Below are 21,813 nucleotides of genomic sequence, written 5' to 3' on the forward strand. Positions count from 1 at the left end.
TAGCCACCTGGCCCCAGGCCTTAACTGGCCACAGCAACTTGGCTTGGCTGGGATCCAATTGTACATATGCTTAGGCCTTTTACCCTACAGTAGAAATTGAAGGTGGAAAGTTGGTGAGCATCAAGGGACAAGGGAACTCTGTTCCATGTGTGGGCCAGGGGCTGCTTGAGCCAGGCTCTTTCTGAGTAAGTTTCCCTGGCTATGCCAAATGCCTGGTCCAAACCATTCTGAGATGTCTCATTCCTTGTGCTGGATTGAGCTGAGGCATGACTACTGCTGAGACAGGGGAGGGAAGAAGCCAGTGGACAGAATGTTCCTGGATTTGGATGGGCTAGCCACAGTACATACAAGCTGGGTCCTTGGGAATTGAGATGAAACCTTTCTCTATTCTCCATCCATTCCATAAATTGAGTAATGAATGAGGTTACTGCCTAGCTGAGCTTGTTTTAATTTACTTTTCTGCAAAATGATAGATATATAAAAGTAAGACAGGAACAACAGGGAAGCTTGTACAGATCTCTTGGCCTGTCTTGCTTCTTGGGGAGTGGCTTTATACTACGATATCCAGGCTCTTATCTCTTCCCTGGCACTTACAAGCAAAGTAAATAGCTAGAATTTAGTTCTGGGGACTATCCAGGTATATAGAGTTGATACCCCAGACAGTCTCAGGTCATTTCCCCAAGGGGTGCTCCCCACCCATGGCATTCTTTCAATGATGACCTTGTCTCTGCCCAGGTGACAGAGCCTCTCTCTATATGTAAGTTGATCTTGAGTATCAAGAGACTGTTTAAACATGTGTACAGAAAGGTAGCAATTAAATGTTTGTGTTGGAATAACCCAGGCCTCTACATTCTCCCAGGAGCCCTAGCCTAGGGAAGATGATTAAAAATAGATCTGAGTAGTACTTCCTGCTTGGCAGATGACTGATAGCAAATGCTGGGGCTTGTGGCTGACCTTTCCTTTCTGAAATCTGCTTTGTTTCCATGATGCTAATTGAGTCCCTCTCTAGACCTAATCAAAGACTCTAGCTGGCTGCAAAATAGCATGGCTCACAATCCTGGCTGGGCTCTGCTCATAGAGCAACATGAAAGTTCTGGAATTTTCATGGAAACACCCAGTCCTTGGTCCAACTGGCTGGTCCTTGTTTAAAAACGAACAAGTTTTACTTTCAGATTTACTGCCCTTTGTTTAAGGCTCCTACACTCTCTCACTCCCATCAACAAGGGAAGGTCAGTGGGTAGTGCCCTGTGTTTAGATGTGCACAAGGTAGACAGTGCCCAGGGAACAAAGTAAGCAGATGACTGGAAAAGCTGGAGTCATGTGAGATCTGGATTATAGGAGTGACTGTAGTCCCATCTGCCCTTCCTATAAAATGCAGATAATACTACTTGCTTTTCCTTCTGGGTTATTACTGACTGAATTAAGAAGAAAGTTGGTTTATAATCCCCAGCTCGTCAAGCTATAGAAAATGTAAGAGGGCTGAAACAGGAAGAGAAGATAGAGGACAGTCTAGGCTACATATTGGGCAAGCCTTAAAAGAATAATGATTAATGTCTTAAACATCCATTTGGACCTCTTTCATTTATTAATACTATTCGCATATAAGGATGAGGTGGGAATACAGGTTACGTAGGAGTTTATATTGATCCTTCCAGTTGCTTTATCCTTGGGATACGTTACCTGGGCTGGCCTTCTTCAACCTTAGCTTCCTTTCCAAGGAAAGCACTCTGCTAGAACCAGCTTGTACACAGTGTTCTTGGCCTCTCCAGCCCCACCCAGCTTCTAAACTCTTTAATTTCCCCCATTTATTGTGATGTTGTCCTATTCTTGGCATATTTTAGTCCTGGTTTTCTTGGACATCTCTTCTGGGCAGAGATAAGAAGATACTCAGTGGTGCCCACCAAGTTTCAGGTTTCGTAGCTGTACCTTAAATACTTGCTGTTACCAATCATGGAGCCACAGACTTATTCGTCTAACTACGCGAAGCTATTCTGAGCCATTCTCATATCATACCATTGGCCATTTAGATTCTCTTTTCCTTGCTTTATTTTGTTTTTTTGTTTTGGGTTTCTTTTTTTTTTGGCTAGTCCTAGGGCATGAAATCAGGGCCTGAGCACTGTCCTTGGGCTTTCTCTTAAAGACTAGCACTCTACCACTTGAGACACAGCACTACTTGTGGCTTTTTCTGTGTATGGGGTGCTGAGGAATCGAACCTGGGTCCTCATGCATGCTAGGTGAGCACTCTACCAGTAGGCTATGGTCCAGGCCCTCTACTTCATTCTTTTTTTTTTTTTTTTTTTGTCTTGGAGCTTGAACTCTGGTCCTGGGTGCTGTCTCTGAGCTCTTCAGCTCACGGGTACCGTCCTACCCCCTTGAGCCACAGCTCCACATCTGCTTTTCTAGTGGTTAATTGGAGATGAGTCACACAAATGTTAGTGTCTAGGCTGGCTTTGAACCGCGCTCCTCAGGTCTCAGCTTCCTGTGTAGCGTGAGCCACCTCACCCGCTCATCCTACCTCATTCTTTACTATCATAGATTGTATTAGGCTAACAAAACACTTTTTCTTTTTTTGCCCAGGAAAGTTCTAGTTCTCAGTATTTCAAAGTGAGGCCAATGCTTTTATTATGTTAGCTGAAGAAGGTTGAGCCCTAGAATATGTGGAAGGGATTTAAGCTTCTACATCTTAACCATGAGAACCTTGAATTATCAGATAAGCTAGATCAGCCAATGAACAGAAAAGATCTATTTTTTTTAAACCATACGTAAACAGGAAGTCTAACTCAGAGTCAAGTGTTCATTTAGTGTGTGAGGCGGCTATTCTCTTGGGAACATGGACTCCCAGAATGTTCCCTTTGGGAAGAGACCTTGCTCAACCCCCTCATTTCATAAATGATGCAATTGCAGCCCAGGGGATCAGGGTTCTTTCCAAGGACATCCTCTTAGAGTCAAGTTAGGCAGCCTCACCTGGCAGGCATGGAAGTAGACAGGCTGGTTATTCTGACCCAATAGTGTTCCATTTCTACAGGAAGTACCAGGTATCACCAATGCCTTTGTGACATGATCCCTTCTCTTTCCTCTTAAGAATCTTTGTGAGTTCTCTGTGATCCTTTTATGTAATATATTTCTTCACAGCTCATGAGTCCATAGTCTGTAAATCCAGTCCCCGACGGTATGTGAATACACAGGTTGCTAGTGGGTATATGCTAGTCTTTAAGCTTTGACAATAGCAATAGTGTAGAGAGCACATTAACCAACCTCCTTTCGCTTGACATCACTAACCGTAAGACAGAGAAAGGACCACTTGAATCCAGTTCATGCAGTCACAGCAATATGTTGCTTAGTTATGATGACATAGTCACAGTAATGCATCACTAGGAGATTTCTTCATTGTGCAAACATCATATAGTGGTTACTAGATGATAGAATTTCATGGGATCATTCTGTACACAATTCTTCCATTATACCAAGTTTCTTGATTGGCAGGTATTTTGGCTTTTAGAAAGGAAGCGTGTTCGTCTGTAACCCAAAGAGTTCTAGCATCTAAAGGTAGAAGCTCTCAGGTGATGGAGCTCGGCTCATAAGAGTTTGGCAGTAGAATGGGCTTCCCCAGGAAATCCTAGGTTTTCCCTGTGAGAAAATGCTAAGGAGAAGTTATATAGTAACATGGGCAAAAGCCGTCATGCTTCAGGTAAGTAGTTGGTCTCTGCACGCCTCCTTCACGCTTCAATGGTCATGAGTCTATGAAATTCAAACAAGATGAAGTCATGCTGTGTTTTGAGGTCATCCTTGCCGTCCAGACCTTAATTCACTGAATTAGATTTTAGCGGACTGTGATTACATTTCCCTCCCTACAGGTCTCCAAGCAGACTTCTAATCATTCTTTGCCAGATGCCAAAGAAATAAGCAATTTTTTGCTTTTTTGCTGAAAGGCCTTGATTTTTTTTCCCCCCATGGGTTGTGAAATAATCATTCATTTGATAGTGACCAAACTCTGAACACAATTCATAGTTAGCTACTTACTCGTTAAACAAGAATTCAAATCAATTCATTTACAGTGAAGCATGTCTTCCTCAAATCTTCAACTGAGCCCTATCATCCTTGAGGATAAACATACTTAAGAGAAAGAATGAAATTTGCTGAGTAAATAGGGAGTTTGCGTAACCTACAATATTTTCATCAGTTCTAAGATTGATCCATATTTTAAATTAGAAATCACTTCTTCCACAGGAATACCTTCTAGAAAAATCTTGGTGTTTGAAATCAAAGCCTTAGGCTTATGTGTTGAACTCATACTCTCTGTTGTATGGAGCTAATGTGTGTGAAAGTGCTTTGTACATCCTCATGTCTGTCTTCTGTCTATTTTGTTAAGCTCCTCTTCTTTCTAGGATGGTACTTGGATCATTTCCTTGTTACCCATCCTTAGTCACCCCTAGGATTTGGAATCAGATTGCTAGGACTTCTATTAACTATTGGTATGATCCTGGTATGTTTCTTAGCTTCTGCTGTGCGTGCGTGCATGCATGCATGCATGTCCTCACTCGTGTGCATGCACATACATGCAGCACTATTAGGGTTTGAACTCAGGGCCTGGACACTGTCCTTTAGTTTTACTTGCTCCAGTTTGGTACTCTACTACTTGAGCCACACCTCTACTTACTTGTTTGTATGTGGGGGGCGGAGGGCGAGAGTCATGGGGTTTGAACTCTGTTCCTGGGTGCTGTCCTTGAGCTCAAAGCTACTGCCCTACCCCATGAGCCACTGCCCCACGTCCCGTTTTCTGGTGGTTAATTGGAGATTAACCTCACAGACTTTGCTATCGGGGATGGCTTTGGACTGCAATCCTCAGATCTCAGCCTCCTGAGTTCAGGAAGGGTTACTGGTACGAGCAACCAGCGCCCAGCTTCTTTTCAAGGCCTACGCACTATCCCTGAGTTTCTTTTGCTCCAGACTAGTACTCTGGTGCTTGAGCCACAGCACTATTTCTGGCCTTTTTTGTTTATGTTGTACTGAGACATGGAACTCAGGGCTTCATGCATCCCAGGCAAGCACTCTACCACTAAGCCACCTTATCATCCCTCAGTTTTCAGTCTTCTTTTAATCTCATCTATTATTTAAAGTGATCACTTCGGTGGCATATGGTGCCGGTTTTGAAAGGTGGCTTCTCGATGTTTCTGTCTAGATTGTTCATAAGGAATGACTTCCTGTGGGTCTTGACTCATGGGCTCCCTGGATATCTTGTATTAAAAGGACATTTTCATGTTAGTATTCCATTGGCTTCTGGAACAGGCATACAGAACAGACTACACTATAAATGATCAGAAAGTCGGTATTTGTACTTCCTAGACATTTCTCTAAAACAAGAGCATCACAATTGTTTGCAAGGACCTGATGGTTTGGGGAGAATTTTGAGCTCCAATATTACTGTCCTCTTAAAGGCTTAATTGGCATTTCTGAACTCAGGGCTCAGATAGTAATGGCTCGCTGCAATTACACCCTGAATTCCACAAACGATTTCTAATTGAGAAGCCAACCAAGAGAAAGTGCAGCCTTCGTTCTGTAAGGGATGGGGAGATGTCTGGCTGTAGGCATACTCTTAACCTTCTGAAGAGTGTGTTCCTCTGGAGAGGGAGGAGATAGTGCAGGATGTGGAGCTGGCAGCATCTGTTTTCCCACTGGCTGCATGTTTACATTGGCATCTACCATCCTAACTCCCTGCCACACACTAGAGAGGCTTATCCTGCTCTTGGTTCAACAGAATAAAATCCCACTTTGAAGCCCATCTGTGGCCCACAGGAACACTAGGAGAGGAGCCTGGGGGAGCCTGGAACTTGAGGTGATCTCAAGTCTAGAGCTTTTGTGGGAAGTCACAGAGCTCCCTTTTGAAATCATGAAAATTGTGGATGGGAAGGGAACCATATGAAACACTTGTGACAAGTGAGGCACTGTGTCTAATGTACTCACGTAACTGTAATAATCATAGCACAAGGAGGAATAGGGCATTATAGAATAAGAAGTGCTTTGCCCTTGAGTATATGGGACCCTGAAGCCCAGGATAACACAGCTAATAAGGACCAGGTCTAAAGCCTTGTGTGGTTCCAAAGTTTACATCCTTTGCACTGAAGCATGCAGATAGGCCTTGCAGGAAGGTGCATCCTTGGTCTCTAAACCCATCTCTGGGACCATGCAGGTCAAGCAGGCTGACAGAAAAGGAAACTGGGGAAAAGTCTACTCCTTACATGCCATACACCCCAGAGCCCCCCCATTTCAATAGTAAAACATACCTCCTAGGCCTCCTTCCCAGTTTCGGGATGATCAATGCTACCATGTCCTTCTGATTTCAGATTCTTAAGAAGCCAGTCCTTTCCCTACCCCTCAGATCACCTGTTCATATCATATCCCAAAGATATGAAAGGAGGAGCCTTAAGCAAACCATCTTGCTGCTAGGCCACTCCTCCACCTCTGAGGGTCTAGATAAGTGGAAGCTTCTGGTAATTCAGGAGTACATGCGATGAATGACCTAGTTTTAGCCCAGTTTTTCTGGGGACCTGTGTCCCAATGTGGAAGTCGCAGCCAAGAAATTCTTCCTTTGTGTAATTAACACAAATCTCTGATTTCCCGCTAAGTCCATTTCTTTTTGTTCTTATTTTAGAGAGAAAATGGAAGCAATCCCCTTTAATTTTCTTTGTTCTTAGCTACACATTCAGCTTTTTTAAATTGCATTCCTGTTCTAAATCTGGAAGTCAACAGTGTTCTTTATTATAACTTTCTCCATATGTTTCCTTTAGGCCAAAACCCAATCAGGATCCCTGTGGTTTTCAACTTTTGGAATGAAATCTATGACTTTGCCCCTAGTAAACCTCATAGGCTTTCCACTTTTGCTTTCCACCAAGATGAACTTCTCTATAGGATTACCACCACCATTTTGTTGGTACGGGGGATTGAACTTGGGGCCTCACACTTGCTGGTGGAGACATTAACCCACACTGGCAGATGTGGCTGGGGGTAGCAGGTACATTCCCAGACATTTTCATCTGAGCTGACCTAAAAATATGATCCCTTCTAAATAGCTAGGATCATAGTCAAAGTTGCCACTCAAAGTCCTATTTTTGTTTACAATGAAATCTCACTGCATAACCGAGGCTGGCTAATTCATCATCTTCTGTCTGTAGCCTGTGGTCCTACCTCAGTCTCCCCAGTGCTGGGATTATAGGTGTGTGCCAGCACACTTGACCACCATAAGTTTTAACAACAAAACATATAAAGTATGTGAAGCGCTTTCATTCACAGTTATGTATTTTTTTAAACAACTACTGGTATGGGAGCATTATTTCAGTGTGCCTGTTTAAGATTGCACTTTGAGGCCCAGAAAAGCTAATGGGGCTTGCTCTGCTCACAACTATGGGTAATTATCTGGTAATACATGGCAAAGCCAGAAGTCAGATCCCTGGCAGTGAGACTCCTGAGAGTGCTTAAGGGAAAGATGGAAAGATAGGAACATTTTACATTCATTTACCTTGTATCACATACTGTTCCTAATGGTCTAGTCATTTCATCTGCCATTCACAGATGAAAAAGATGTAGGAACTAAGAGAGGTTGAATAATTTATTCCAGATCAAGTAGGTTGAAGGTGAAAAGCTAGGATTTAAACCTGAAATCTTCTGATACCGGATGAGATCCTCATACCTACATACTACTAGCTACCAGAAGTTACAGCTGCTTAGGCGAGTAGACATTTCTCTGTGCTTTTCCAGTACTCCATACCCAGCTGGATCAGGGTCAGCCTTCCTAGAGAAAGCAGGGGTCTGCATGGAAAGACTCCCATGTGTTTGCTCTGTTGCTTCTGCTCACCAGAAATACCACTGCTGTGTGATTCTCCCACTTTAAAAAAGTGACTGCCTTTCAGACTTTCAAAGGGGCCAGAAACCAGTGGTTTTGGCGACTAAACAGGAAACTCAAAGCCCTTTCCGCTCCTTTGAGCTGGCTGGAAGGGCTGGGCCTAGAACTGTTACTTTAAAGGACAGAAGAAAAGTGTGTGTGTGTGTGTGTGTGTGTGTGTGTGTGTGTGTGTGTGTGTGTGTGTGTGTGTGTGTGTGTGTGTGTGTGTGTGTGTGTGTGTGTGTGTGTGTGTGTGTGTGTGTGTGTGTGTGTGTGTGTGTGTGTGTGTGTGTGTGTGTTATACCAACAAAACAAAAACCTTTCCTGGAGGTCTGCACACCAGCCTTGGTTGATACATAACATGGAAAAGGACTGCCTTGTTGCCTGGCAGTAATGACAGCAAACAAATGTGTCTGACAGTCTGTTTGGCATCTCCTGGTCTCCAGTTCTGTTTGCCTCATTTTAATTGCTTCCTTAACTTCTTTCAATCTCCCCACCTTCAGTACCACCCTTACTCCAGGGAGTGCCAGGCTGGGCCAGGTTGTGCTAGGCTGGGCCAGGCCCCACAGGATATAGCACCCAGCCGGAGCTATTCTTGTCTCTGTCTATTTGCAAGACGCCTGTTGTTCTCAGTGGCTGTTTTCTCCATCATGGATGTTGGCTTGGCAAGGGCCCAAGAGTAGAAGCCTAGTAGAAAACCTTCCAGAGTTGTGCCTCAAGCAGCTGAAGAAACAGAGGTTGAAGGAGACAGTGACTGACTCAGTATCTGGGGGGCACTGCCACCATGACAGTCCTGCTTGAGGCCAGTATACGTTGCAGAGTGTGTGCCTGGAAACTCTCGCAGATCAGACCTGGAGAAAGGAAGAACTGTACTGGCCTGTGTGTAAACCACTTCTGGGCCTGCCCAGATCCTCTTCTCTGCCATGTGCCTTCCATTCACTCCTTCTCTAATGTAACACTAGATAAAAGCAATGGCCTGGCAATAAGTGTTTAACTAGAGGCTCTAATGTGCATATCTTTCCTTATAGATTATATATGTACACTGCTATGTAATGTGTTCATCATAGACATAAGGATTATGGTAGAAAAATTTATTTTTTGTTGATTATGGGGCTTGCACTCTGAGTCTGGGGGTTGTCCCAGAGCTCTTCAGCTCAAGGCCACCACCCTACCCCTTGAGCCACAGCCCCACTTCCCATTTTCTAGGGGTTAATTGGGGAAAAAAATGGTTTTTAGTGTCTGGGCTGGCTTTGAACCGCGGACCTCAGAGCTTAGCCTCCTAAGTCACTAGGATTACAGGTGTGAGCCACTGCCTGGCAATTATTTTACTTTTTTGCCAGTCCTGGGTCTTAAACTCAGGGCGCAAGCACTGTCCTTGTGCTTTTTCCTGAAGGCTATCACTCTGCCACTTGAGCCACAGCACTACTTCCAGCCTTTTCTATGTACGTGGTACTGAGGGATTGAACCCTGGTCTTTGTGCATGTGATACAAGCATTCTGCCACTAGGCCAAAGTCCCGAGGGTCCGCCCCCCCCCCCCGGCAATTTTAATCTTTTTTTTTTTTTCTCCTGGGCCTGCAACTTGAATTCAGACCTGGGTGCTGTCCCTGAGCGTCTCATCTCTCCCCTCCTCCACCTCAAAACTAGCACCATTTAAACTGCACAGCTACACTTCTGGCTTTTTGGAGATGAGTCCCATGGACTTTCTTACCTGGGCTGGCTTTGAACAGTTATCCTCAGATCTTAGCCTCCTCAGAGCTAAGGTTATAGCCATGAGCCACTGACTCCCATCTTTAATAATCTTAATTTATTGAAGGAGGCTAGATAGTTGAATGCCTTTTTTGTTGTATAAACAATGATTTTATATGATATTAAAGCATAAGTAATAAAGATGCTGCCAGATGCCAATTTGCTTCATAGACTAAGCTTTAGATTATAGTTAACAAAAAGATCTTGGCTTTAAAAAAAATCAGATCAGCTCTATTATTGGCAGCAAATAACACTTCATTTTCAATGTACTTTTAGCAAATGGGACAGATTTTCATTGTTACCCCAAGCTGTGTGAGCTGTAGTCTGCTCACCTTTGGTACTTTGTCTCCAGGGAGGTGCTCTAATGACGGTAAGCCACGCTATGTTAGTGGTTATTTTGAAATAAGGTCTCACTTTTTGCTGGGGCATCTACCTAGACTACAGTCATCTATTTTAAGCCTCCAAATGTGGCTGAGGTGATAGGTACAAACCACTGTACTCAGTTTCTTCTATTGAGATGGAGCCTCAACTTTTTTTTTCCCAGCTCCTGAATAACTAGGATTGTATTATGAACTACTTTGCCCTGATAAAACTTAACTTTTTAGATAAAAATGTCTGCAATTTGTAGTATTTTCTCTGTCCTAGAGGGTGGTTTAACAAAACTTACAATATGTCTTACAATATTGTCTGTTCTTGGATTCTTACTCATTGTTAAAGCAGAATATGTGAAATACATGAATGCATCCTTATTAGCCTGTGGTAAATCATAAAGCTGTTTTGCTTAGTCTATGATTTGTTTTCCCATATTCACCTGTTTCTAAGTTCTGAACTTGAAGGTCTTGGCATATGTTTCTAGACTGACACAACTGATTATTTCTTCTTTAGAGCCACTGAATTGGAAGCATCCAGATCGCAGAAGTAGTAATAATCAGAAAATAAGTACATGAAATACAGTATATCTACAGAATGGAATGCTACTTGTCACTATAAAAGGAAATGTGAACTCTTGAAGGATAGGCCAACATGGATGATGAGTACTAAAAGAAATATGTTGAATAGAAGAAAGTAGATAAAACCTCACCTTATATTACACCATTTACAAAAAAGTCAGAGAACTAAGATGTGGGACAGAAAGCAGGAGTAACTTTCTGCTGAGACCTGTAGTAGGGGTAAACAAGTGGACCTCTTTATCCTGCCCACCTGTTGTGCTGATAGGCTCCCGCACCCAATATAAGGAGGGGAGTTTTAGAGAGATTCCTGCCTTGAGGAAGCTGTGTGGCGTCTCTGTTCGTGCTCCGGAGAAGCAAAGCTGAGTGCAGGAGGACAGTGGGCCCTCTCCTCTCGCGGCTTGGACTGGTTGGGGTGTGTTTTTCCCATCCCTCCTCAAGAGGGACTGGGGATGAAGGACCCCGACACCAGAGTTTATTTATTATTTTTTTGGTGGGTCATGGGGCTTGAACTCTGGCCTGGGTACTGTCCCTGAGCTCTTCAGCTTAAGGCTATTGCCCAACCCCTGGGCCTGGGCATTGTCCTGGGTTCTTCAGCTCTAGGCCACAACCCTACTCCTTCAGCCAAGCCCCATTTCCCGTTTCCTAGACCTTAATTGGAGACAAGAGTGTCAGGTCCTTTTGTGCCTGGGCTGGCTTTGGACCTTGATCTTTAGATCTCAGCCTCTTAAGTAGCTAGGATTACAGGTGAGAGCCACCCTGCCCAGCTTCTTTCTTCCTTTTATTTTCCCTTCCTTTCATCCTTCCTTTTTTAAAAAAAATCCTTTTTCAGGCTGAGTAGACTTTTCCTTCTTTTCTTTCCAGTCCTGGGTCTTGAACATAGGGCCTGGGTACTGTCCCTGAGCTTCTTTTGGAACCCAGGACTTCGAACCATGCTTGGGAAGCCCTCTTACTGCAGTGAGCATGGGGGTACAGAGCTATGGAAAGCAGGATTGCACCTGGTCCCTTTTGACTAAAGCAAAAGACCCAATGGAGAAGTAGCAAATGAGCAGGCTGGGGGAATGGGCGTGGCTACATAGTGCAACTTCTGCTGGCTGGAAACCCTGAGACATCTTTATGGCCCAATGTTGAGTAATTGTCCAAAATCTGGGCCTGTGTCACTGGGACACTGCCTCACCCAAGTACTTGGCAAGTTCTGAGTCACGCGCAGAGCTGCTCTGTTGAGCCTAGGAGACTTGAAGGCATTTTTCCTTGGGATGCTTCAAGGTTCAGAAAAAGAGAATGTTTATGTCTGGGCAACTTCTATGGAATATCTACTTCCTTCTTTCTCACAGCTTGCCCTTGGCTACAAAGGCACTGGGGTACATTTGAATGTTGGATTGGTCCAAAAGGAGAGTTTTTCTTAAAACTAGTTTTTCTTTAAAAAAAATTGCCCATCTAGCGTATATCTGTCTTTATATATGTATGTATTGTCAGTACTGGGAATTTGGACTAGTACTTGCTAGGCAGGTATTATACCATATAAGCCAAACCCCAGCAGAATTTTGCCTTTCGGTATAGCTTGTAGCACCCATCTCAAAATAACCTGTCCTCTGCATAGCCATCTATTAGCCAGTCACCAGAATTCTGTAAGTTTTTAGAATAGTTTTCTGAACAGATTATAAGATGCTAAATTCAGGATACATTGCCATGCCATGTTAAAAGTGCAGACAGCAGCACGTGACATCGCTGCCAGCCATCTCATTGTGGAGAGGGCCTGTGTTAATGGAAGTAGAAACCAGATTGCCTGGCACGGTTGGCCTATTCCCTGCTACTCTCCAGCCAGGCAGGTGAAGCTAGTAAAAGTTAGTGGCTTAAATGCTCTTGTGTTTCTGTGATGTGGAGATGAAGTTGCTTATGCCTAACAAGTCGAACTCCTGTTTAGGAGGACTTGAACTGTCTCTGTGGCCTTTAGGATCTACTAGAAGTCTAGACAAGTGTGGCTTCTCTGCCTTGGTACTCTGTGCTGCCTTTAATAGGGCTGGACCAATCTCACAAATGGTTCTGCTGGGACCAGCTTTGAACTATGGTCTTCACATCCGAGGCCTCCTAAGTAGCTAGGATTATAGGTGTGAGCCACTGAAGCCCAGTACTATTATTTATTTGCTTCTTAAAACAGGCTACACTTTACCTTGAACTTCTACAGTCTGAGTAATGGAATTACAGGTGTCCACACCTGGCTAGTTTCTTGTTTACCTCCCCACCCCTCGTGCACCACCCCCCCAGCTCTGCTTTTAACCTGAGCTGATCAATATAGTGCCATGTATGGGCTGTTGCTCTGCTTATTCTTCCTTCTCTCCCCAGGCCACCTGCCAGTTTGATTGCTAGCTGGCATAGTGCTGGCATGTACTCTGAACCGTGGTGATCATGCTTGTCCAGTTTGGGGTTGAATTCTTATATGAATATGCAGAAAGGATATCTAACTATCCATTTGTTTTCTTGTATTTCAGTCATTCCAAGGAAGTCAAGGACGAGCATACCTCTTTAACTCAGTGTGAGTGTCTCTATATAATTTGGTATCAATTTTGAGGGATGGAGGAAAGCAACCCTGAGGAAAGCCATGAGCCTGCCTTCTCTGCATAGTAAAGACCTGTGGAGCAGTATTCTCCATAACTGGTCACAGCTGAGATGCTCCTGAAAGCTTCATTCTGGAACTCTTGTAACAAGATCCAGGATTTGAGAGGGTGAAATTCCGCTGAGATCAGCTGGACTCACTTGAGCGGGAGACTCAGGGCAGAGCCTACCTCGAGCACAGCCCCTACTTAGCAGCCATTCCTGGCCATGGGGTTTTCAACTCCAGAGAGGAAGGCAAAGCTCACATAAGCCTTGGTGAAGTGGAAGATGGAAATCTAGCACATTCCACTGGGGACAGGTGTGCTACGAGAAGGAGGGGAGGACCTTGGGCATTTAAGGCTCAGGGTTCAAGGACAACACTACCCTCGTGTTTGTCCATCTTTGCAAGTCTTCAGTAAGCTTTCAGGACCTGTCCTCATGGCTGTGACTTCCCAGTGGTGTCATTTTGTCCCCTTCAGTCACAAGTAGATATATTGAATCTAATCTTGCAGAACTCATTGCACCTCATGGGGGTGTTGTGGACTTGTTTTAGAGCAGGCTCTCAGAGTTGACTTCCTGTGGTGCTAGTTGTTGCTGGAATGTACCTGCATGTGACTAACCCCCCGCTCTGTCTTTTGGTATAGAGTTAATGTGGGCTGTGGGCCTGCTGAAGAGCGGGTGCTGCTAACAGGACTGCACGCCGTTGCAGACATTTACTGTGAAAACTGCAAAACTACTTTGGGCTGGAAATATGTAAGTATAGAAAAGTATACTTGGGAGAAGGCTGGGGAGAGTGGTGCAGAGGGTCTCATCACGCCCTTTGTGCATGCTTCTCAGCACAGGACTGGACAGGAAATGGAGCAGTTCACAACTATTCTTACTCCCTTTTCCCATCACTCTCACCTATGTACTCCTTTATTCTGTCGTCCTGAAGACATATGTACACACCCCTGCATCTCCCTCATACGAACACCAGCGAACAGATACATGGACACACTTCTTCACTTAAAATAAGTGTTATCATTCCTTTTGGGGGGGGGTGAGGGGTAGTTATGGGAATTGAACTCTGGGCCTGGGCGCTGTCCCTGAGCTCTTCAGCTCAAGGCTACTGCCCTACCCCTTGAGCTACAGCGCCACTTCCAGTTTTCTGGTAATTAATTGGAGATAAGAGTCTTAGGTCCTTTTGTACCCAGTCTGGCTTTGAACCTCAGTCCTCAGCTATCACCCTTCTGAGTAGTTAGGATTACAGGCGTGAGCCACTGTGCCTGGCTGTACTGGATCCTTCTTGATAGCTTACTGTACGTTAGCCTACAACATGGACTGTTACCTTGTCATTAGTGGCCAAGCAAGAGTGGTCTGTAGCAGTGTGCCTCCAGAACTGATGCCTGTAACCTATGTTTTGATGCCCCTAGAATATAACCTAGGTGCCAGGCCATGTCCTAGGATCACAAACACAGTCTTTATATCAAATGACTCTCCCAAATGAAAATTAATTCCATGTATTTTAAAGTCCTAAGAATTGAGTGAGCAGTCCTTTGCCAGGGTGAAAGGAGGGAGTGGGAGAGATCAGCTGATGTTCTAACAAGCACTGGGGTTACCACACTGTAATAAACTATGTGACAATATCTCAAAGTACCCGTCCTGTCATATGGCTAACGACCTGCCAGTGGCTTGGGAAAGAGCCAGAAGGAGTAGCCAAAATGACTGCAGGGTGATAATGGTGTGTGAGTGTAACTTCTTCACTTAAACAAGGATCAACTGGTGGGGGAGTCTGCCCAGCAAAGGGGGTGTCAGAAATCTTTTATTTAGGTTCATTGAGAAAGTATTAAGAACTAAAAGGGGAAATTTATTGAGCAACAGATATTACACATAAATTGTATTCTATTTAAGTAGTTTAAAAAATGCTCAAATCCCAAAAAAGTTCAAATCATTCCACAATTAAAAAAAAATCCCAGGTGGCATCTACAGCCAATTTGGCAGCCCAGACTTCAGGAAATTCCTTACACCAAATGGTCAGCATTTTAGAGAGACAGAAATACCTAAACCAGGCATAGTGTTGCATACCTGGAATCCCAGCCCTTTGGGAGGCTGAAGCTCAAGAAACCAAAACAAAAATCTAGACTATGTTTTATGGTGCCAGGATGGTTTCGTTTGCCCCCTCCCACCCCCGGGTGGCTTAGCTGTTTGTGTAGGAGAGAGGGGCGCTGGCTGTTCTGTTCCTCAGTACAAACACACTCCCCTCTGAGTGCCTGGTGGGTGTGGGGGGAGGATTCTGGTGTGGATTGCCTAGAAAATGCTTTCCCTTTCTCTTCTTCTAACCTCTGGACTGTCTTTTTATTGAAGACATGTTGGATTAGGCACCAAAGATAAACCTGGTTTGATTGTTTTTTGTTCATGGTAAAAGGAACACCTTTGACTAGACACAAAAGCAAGGAGGCTGGGTGCAGGTGCTCACACCTGTAATCTTAGGTGGGAAGGCTGAGCTCTGAGGATTGCACTTCAAAGCCAGCAGGAAAGTCCTGGACGCTTATCTCCAATGAACCACCAGGAAATGGGAAGTGGCACTGTGGTTCAAAGAGGTAGAGCACTAGCCTTCAGCTGAAGAAATGGAACCTCAATCCTCCCTCCAGCCCCCTCCAAATGGAGCACTTGACTTGCCTGATAGATGCAAGGCCCTGGGTTTGATCCCTAGAATGCCAGGGAAGAAAGCAGCATGTAACAGCTAAAAAACAGCTAGGCCAGTATAGTAGTAATAGACAAGATCGTAGGGACTCATCCAGACCACCAGATTTTTAGTTACTTCTTTTATCAAGCTGGCATCTAACTGGCCATCCTGAATATCCTAGCCTCCTGACTACTGGGGTGGCAGGTATGAACCCCCGTCTTAATGTTTATTGATAACCTTCCCTGCTGGGCCATGCACTCCATTCTTGTCTCATTATTTTTTCTGAGCCTCGAGAGTAATGATGTAAGCATCATGATTTTGTGACAGAATGGAAAGTCTTCAGATACTGGCACGAAGTGGAATTGGGAGCAGTGGGGTATTTCCGTGCCTCGGGAGCCGTTGCTGCTTCCGCTGGAGTGTCACGCTGATGTCTTGTGCCTGTGTGGCACTTGCCAGTTGGGTTTCCTTTTCAGCTTAACAGGAAAACTCCCGCTCTTCATTCCACCCCCCCCATTACCCTAAATACATTATTATGAACAACAGGCCTTCTTCCCAAACCACATTATTGTGGTGTGTGAGCTTATACACACACAAATACTCTGTGTTTCTTTCTGTCTCTTGCTTGGAGCCAGGAAATAATGAAATGCCAGGGAAATTGCTGTTAAGCCCACGGCTCAAGGGTATATGCGTGTGTACATCTCCTATTCTTTCTTCATTCTCCTTCCCCTTCGTTTCCCCGTTTTGATTTCTCCCTTAACAAGAGGCCCACATCTCAACCCTTGTTCTGAAGCCCAAAAGCTCTAGAACAGAAGGTACAGTTCAAACAGGTGATACCAACAACTTCAGCTGCTAGCTTGGGGATTGAGGCGGAGGAGCTCTCAATATACCTGTCAGTCTTAGCTGCACAGTGCTTCCGAGGCTCTGTATTCTGTGCTAATGTACCGGGACATGCCCATATGCTTGTTGCTAGCCCTTAATCTCAGGCCTCTGTAGGGCTGCTTTCTGTGCAGTTTTTTTTTTTTATATATATATAATTGGAAAATTCCCTTAGCGCTGCAAGTGTAGAAAGCAACCTTCCAGGTGAGTGTTCCCCTATTTTTTCTTTGACAATCTGGCATCTGGGGGTGGGGCCTGAGAGCTGCCAGGTCCTCCCGCTTGGAGTTTATGTAGCTCCTGCTCCCTGGAGGGAGGCATTGAAAGGAAAAAAAAAAAAAATGGACTCATCTGACGTGGAAACAGCAAGAGAAAAAAGGGAGCTGTGGGGCCTCATGATACTTGGTTTCTATGTTGGCTGTTTTTCTCCAAGCCTCACGAGTATAGCTTAAAGTGTAACGAGGTGCCTACTGCTGGTGGTTCACCCCTGTAATTCTACCTACTCCGAAGGCTAAGATCTGAGGACCACAGTTCAAACTTAGCCTGGGCAGGAAAGTTGTGTGACTCTTATCTCCAATTAGTCACAGAAAAATCTGGAAGTGGAGCTGTGGCTCAAGTGTCAGTGCTAGCCATGAGCAAAAGGAGCTCAGTGACAGTGCTCAAGCCCCAGAACCAGCACGTAAAACCAACCAACCACAAGTGCAGTGAGGCTCATATGTGTCCCGAGAAACTGGCATGGATGGCTGTATCGATAAATGCATACGCAGACTGGGAGTTAGCATCCGAGAGTCTCCTAAGATAGCTGAGTGCTCACTCGTCTTGCAACGTGCTAGCAATCTTGGGACGGCAGGGAACAGCCCCCGCCTTCGATGACATTTTTATTATAGTCAAGAGCAACATAATAAAAAGAGAACCATAAATTTGTGATGATTTTAGTGAGAAGTACTGCGGACCAAAAGAAAGTGGGAGTGGGGGAGAGAGACAGCGGAGATTTGGGGCGTGAAGCTGCTGGATGAAGCTGCAGTGGTCCTGTCTGCTTTGACACACAGACACCACCTGTTGGCCTTTGGGTTTTCATTCCGTCTTTCTCTACCGTTTCACAGGAACATGCTTTTGAAAGCAGCCAGAAATATAAAGAAGGCAAATACATCATTGAACTAGCACACATGATCAAGGACAATGGCTGGGACTGATGGACAGCATCCACCCAACCCAGTGTCCACGTGAATGCCATCCAACTGAACATTCTACCCGAGCGTGAGAGAGTGACTCAACACTTGGTTCCATCCATTTAGGGGCCTTGCCGTCTGGGGCAGCCTCCCACCCTGACGCCATCTTTCTGGTGACCGGCCTCTAAATTGCTGTCTCTCTGTCTCTTTGCTTTGTATCTGTTTGTGAGTTGATCCTGGCTTCTCTCTCTGTTCTAGTGTTGGCTGAAAACAAAACCACAAAAGGAACAGATCTCACACCGCATGGCAGCAGCCCATTTTATTTAGAAAGGGCCACAAGGCCCGTGCAAGAGCTGCCAGATGGCCTCTGGTCAGGAGAGCAGTGGCGTGTGGAGAAGGAGGGTGGGGGGGGGGCAGGGGCAGGGGAGAGTAGAGGTGGGAATGGATTTAGGCTGCTTCTGGAGACCTAGTCACTAGGCTTGAACTTGTCTAAAAAGAGACAAAGAGAAAAAAAAATACCTCACGACCACATTCTCTCTGACTAGAAGCTTAATTCTGACCCCAAATGTGGATGAGCCCAAGAAGTGACCCTACTAGTTCTAAAAGGTCAAGGACCAGGCTGAGGTGGAGAAGGTTCCGCTCGCAGTGAACAGGGTGACTAAAGCCTGGACTGGTTTTGAGGACCCCCCCCCCTCAACGCGGCCCCTGAGCAATCACCTTTCCCTCCTTGCCACTGTACGAAGGGGAGAGGGGCCTGCCACCTGCCAAGGACACTGTATACAACTATCCCAAAAGGCTTTGGCCAGCAACCAAGCAAAGTCAGGAATTGGGGAAAGCAGGGAACAAAGGGGCTGCAGCTCCGATACCGACTCAGAAAAATGAAAAGTAGACTGAGCAGTTCTCCTCGAGTAGTGTAGGGAATGGGGATTGGGCAGGAATAGGGTGAGGAATGATGAGTTCAGGATTATGTCAGTATGGTCCAGTGATGGGGAGAGAGGTACCCACTCTAAGAGTGCCCCTCCTCCACCCACCTTCTCCTCTCCCAAAGCTATAGGATGTTGGCGAAATAGGGAACACATGCCCGTTAGGCTCGGGAGAGAAAGAAGAATTTGATACATTTAATCAACACTGTGAAGTCTGTTCTACAACAGTTCAGCCCATACAAGGTGCATGACTGAAAATTTATCAAACAGCTCATTTCATTTCTTAGGCTGAAAATATTACTAAGATAGATGTGCATTAGGTAATTCTCATTTTCCAAAGTAGGTTGATCCTATAGGAAAATCCACCTTTAAAAAAAATCTCACAAAGCAACTAGTTCATGAAGAGTCTGTAAAGTTGATCAGCCATGATTAAAGCAACCCACCCAGGATGTTTAGGAACATCTTTTCTGCAGCAGAAACAAATCCCCACAGGGAGTGAGCTGCATGGTGGAAGGTGGAAATCCTCTGTGTGTCACCATGTGTTGATTGCAGAGTAAGGGATTTGAGACCCCAGTGGGCTTGCCCTGCCTGTGGCAGACTGGCAGAAAACAGAATAGCTCCAAGTTTACCAGGGATTGCCTGTCCCTTCCACATCACAGAAAGATTCCTAGAAATGGAATTTTGTTCCCAGAGATTCTTGGCCTGGCCCTTTGCTGTGCTTTCGTGACCCTGGTGATACATTTGATGCTCAGAAGGTTTCGATTTTACCCATGATTGGGTTTTCTTTGTGTTTTTGTTTTTTTCAACTTTTACATTCCTGCACTGGCTTGCCAGTGATCATGGATTCCCCTGTCTTCCTGAAGGAAATGGCTTTCACTTATGGATTTGATTACACCCTATGCTCAGGGAATGTCCAGCTAGTAAGAGTTCTCTCAAAAACAAAACGAGGGTTGAACTTAGGTAGGTGTATTGTCTTTAAAACAAGAATTGGGGATGTGGTGGCATGGCATATGGAATGCCCCAGAACTACGCAGGGGAGAGGAGAGCCGTGTGCCGTGTTCTTCCTTGGGGATGCGACCTTTGACTTTGCCTGGATCAGAGCAGCTACTGTCCCTGGTTCTGTGTTGTCTTTTGTTTTGGTTTCTAGCCACTGAATGTCCAATGGGTGCCTGGTACCATATGCGATGGGAGAGATCTGAGGACACAGTATTGATTTTTCTATAATACAAGGGGAAAAGAAAAACAAACTCATTAGGCTTCCCTTTGTTCATTGAAACCAAAAGTGCTTCTTATAACCTTAGTCCATTCATCACTTGTCTGGCTAACAATTTAGCAGTATTGGAGCAATGAGACACATCAACCCACGATCTCAGTTTATTCTCACGTCCTCACCAAACTATTGACTCAGAGCATAACCAAAGACCTCATCCATTCACCCCTCAAAGGTTCAGGGAATTGCAGGGTGTTGGTTAAACATGGACAGCTTTTGGGGGTATAAGGAAAAGGGAGAAAGGGAAAGGCATGAAGTTCTATACCTCAGTCAGCAACTGCCTTGGTTTTGAACTCAAGTTCAGCTGGCCTACTCTCAAGCTCCATCTCCCCTGTGTCACTCTAGGTCAGCGTCATGGACAACCTGGAGTCCACCCAGGCCCCCAACTTAGCACTCTCAGGCTGCTGATAGGTTGATTGACATGAATCAAGACAGCCAAACTTCATGCCACAAGTTCTCAGCCAGGCCTGCCTGGGTTCTGCCCGCCTCCGATAGTGAATCACAGGGGTAGGAGAGAGGAAGTCTCACTGGTGATCAGTATGTTCAAAAGAGTGGCCCCTTTATAATATTTTCAAGATGATATATAAAAACAGTTGCTTGTGAAATATACTTTTGTAAATAATATTTAATTTTTTAAAATAATATATTTGGTGCTGTTTTCTCAGATGCCCTGAGAGCACTTTTTATTTTCATTTTAAATACTGTGGTTTCCTCTGCATTTCTTAAAGTATGTTTTAAGGGAAACAGTAATCACCAGTATACTTGTGTTTTTTGAGATCTCTATCACTTTAATCTGGATTTAAGCTTTAAAGCGCTGCCTGTTTGCATTTTCTTCCCCCAGTGGTACAGAACTCTAGAAAATTACCAGGTTTTGAACTAAAATATTTTCTTGCACCAATATCGATTAGAAAATAAAACTAAGTAAATTTAATAGTAGCCACTTAGAATAATTATTCTTATTGGAAGAAGTTCTTGCAAATTGGAAGGTGTGTGTGTGTGTGTGCGTGCGCCTGCTTGTCTGCTTGTGCCTACTGCCTCCTGTTTGCTATTGGGGACACTATTCACCACAGTTTACACCTCCTGTCGCACAAGGTTTTACTTTTCCTCTCTGCTTTTTTTGGGTGGCGGAGGGGAGGGAGACGGTGCCTGGTTGTGGGGCTTGAACTAAGGGCCTATCTGCTATCCCTGAGCTCTCTTTGCTCAAGGCTAGTGCTCTACCACTTGAGCCACAGTTCCACTTGGCCTTATTGGTGATTAATTGGAGAGAAGAGTTTTCTGGAGTTTTCCTGCTCAGGCTAGCTTCCAGTCATGATCCTCAGATCTCAGCCTCCTGAGTAGCTAGGATTACAGGTGTGAGCCACCAGCACCCAGTTTTCTCTCGGCTTTTTGTTTCTGAGTGGACCAACAGCACAAAGCCTGAGAATTTTATTTTCTTGAGGATGGAGTTGTTGCCAGTTCGTTGCCTTTTTCTTTGTGTATTCAACTTTTATAGACTGTAAGGGAAATCTATTGGTAGAGATCAAGCAGAGTTAAATGTGCTTTTCTGGTGTGTTTTGCGGATCTAGGAGTCCAGTCACTTTTACACATTGTGGAAAAAATTAACTGGCTTGCTGGTTTGGGTTAAAGGAACGTTAAGAACACACATACATACCTTATAGATGAACTGCTTTTTTTTTTCCCCTTGAAGGTTAGATTGACTCAGGTTCAGAAAGATTAGTAAATCAATTCTTTAACAATCGACTTCATATTTT

At 44.7% G+C, this 21,813-nt stretch overlaps 1 protein-coding gene across 2 annotated transcripts in view; it reads left to right on the plus strand.

Moving 5' to 3' along the window:
- The window catches only part of Ypel2 (yippee like 2), a 53,903-nt gene extending 35,639 nt beyond the window's left edge, over window positions 1-18,264 (plus strand). Inside the window, exons 1-4 of one of the 2 annotated variants that reach the window (XM_090351751.1) lie at window positions 3,475-3,688; window positions 13,060-13,103; window positions 13,807-13,915; window positions 17,804-18,264. In XM_090351751.1, the coding sequence (XP_090207877.1) occupies window positions 3,638-3,688; window positions 13,060-13,103; window positions 13,807-13,915; window positions 17,804-17,893 (294 nt within the window). In that variant the 5' untranslated portion in view covers window positions 3,475-3,637 and the 3' untranslated portion in view covers window positions 17,894-18,264. Of the gene's footprint in view, window positions 1-3,474; window positions 3,689-13,059; window positions 13,104-13,806; window positions 13,916-17,803 lie in introns of those variants that run through there. The other variant, XM_090351750.1, reaches the window with a different exon arrangement.
- Window positions 18,265-21,813: the final 3,549 nt, after the last annotated feature.

This window comes from Megascapheus bottae, chromosome 17 (genome assembly GCF_031878675.1).
Source record: "Megascapheus bottae isolate mThoBot1 chromosome 17, mThoBot2.hap1, whole genome shotgun sequence".
Lineage (NCBI taxonomy): Eukaryota > Metazoa > Chordata > Mammalia > Rodentia > Geomyidae > Megascapheus > Megascapheus bottae.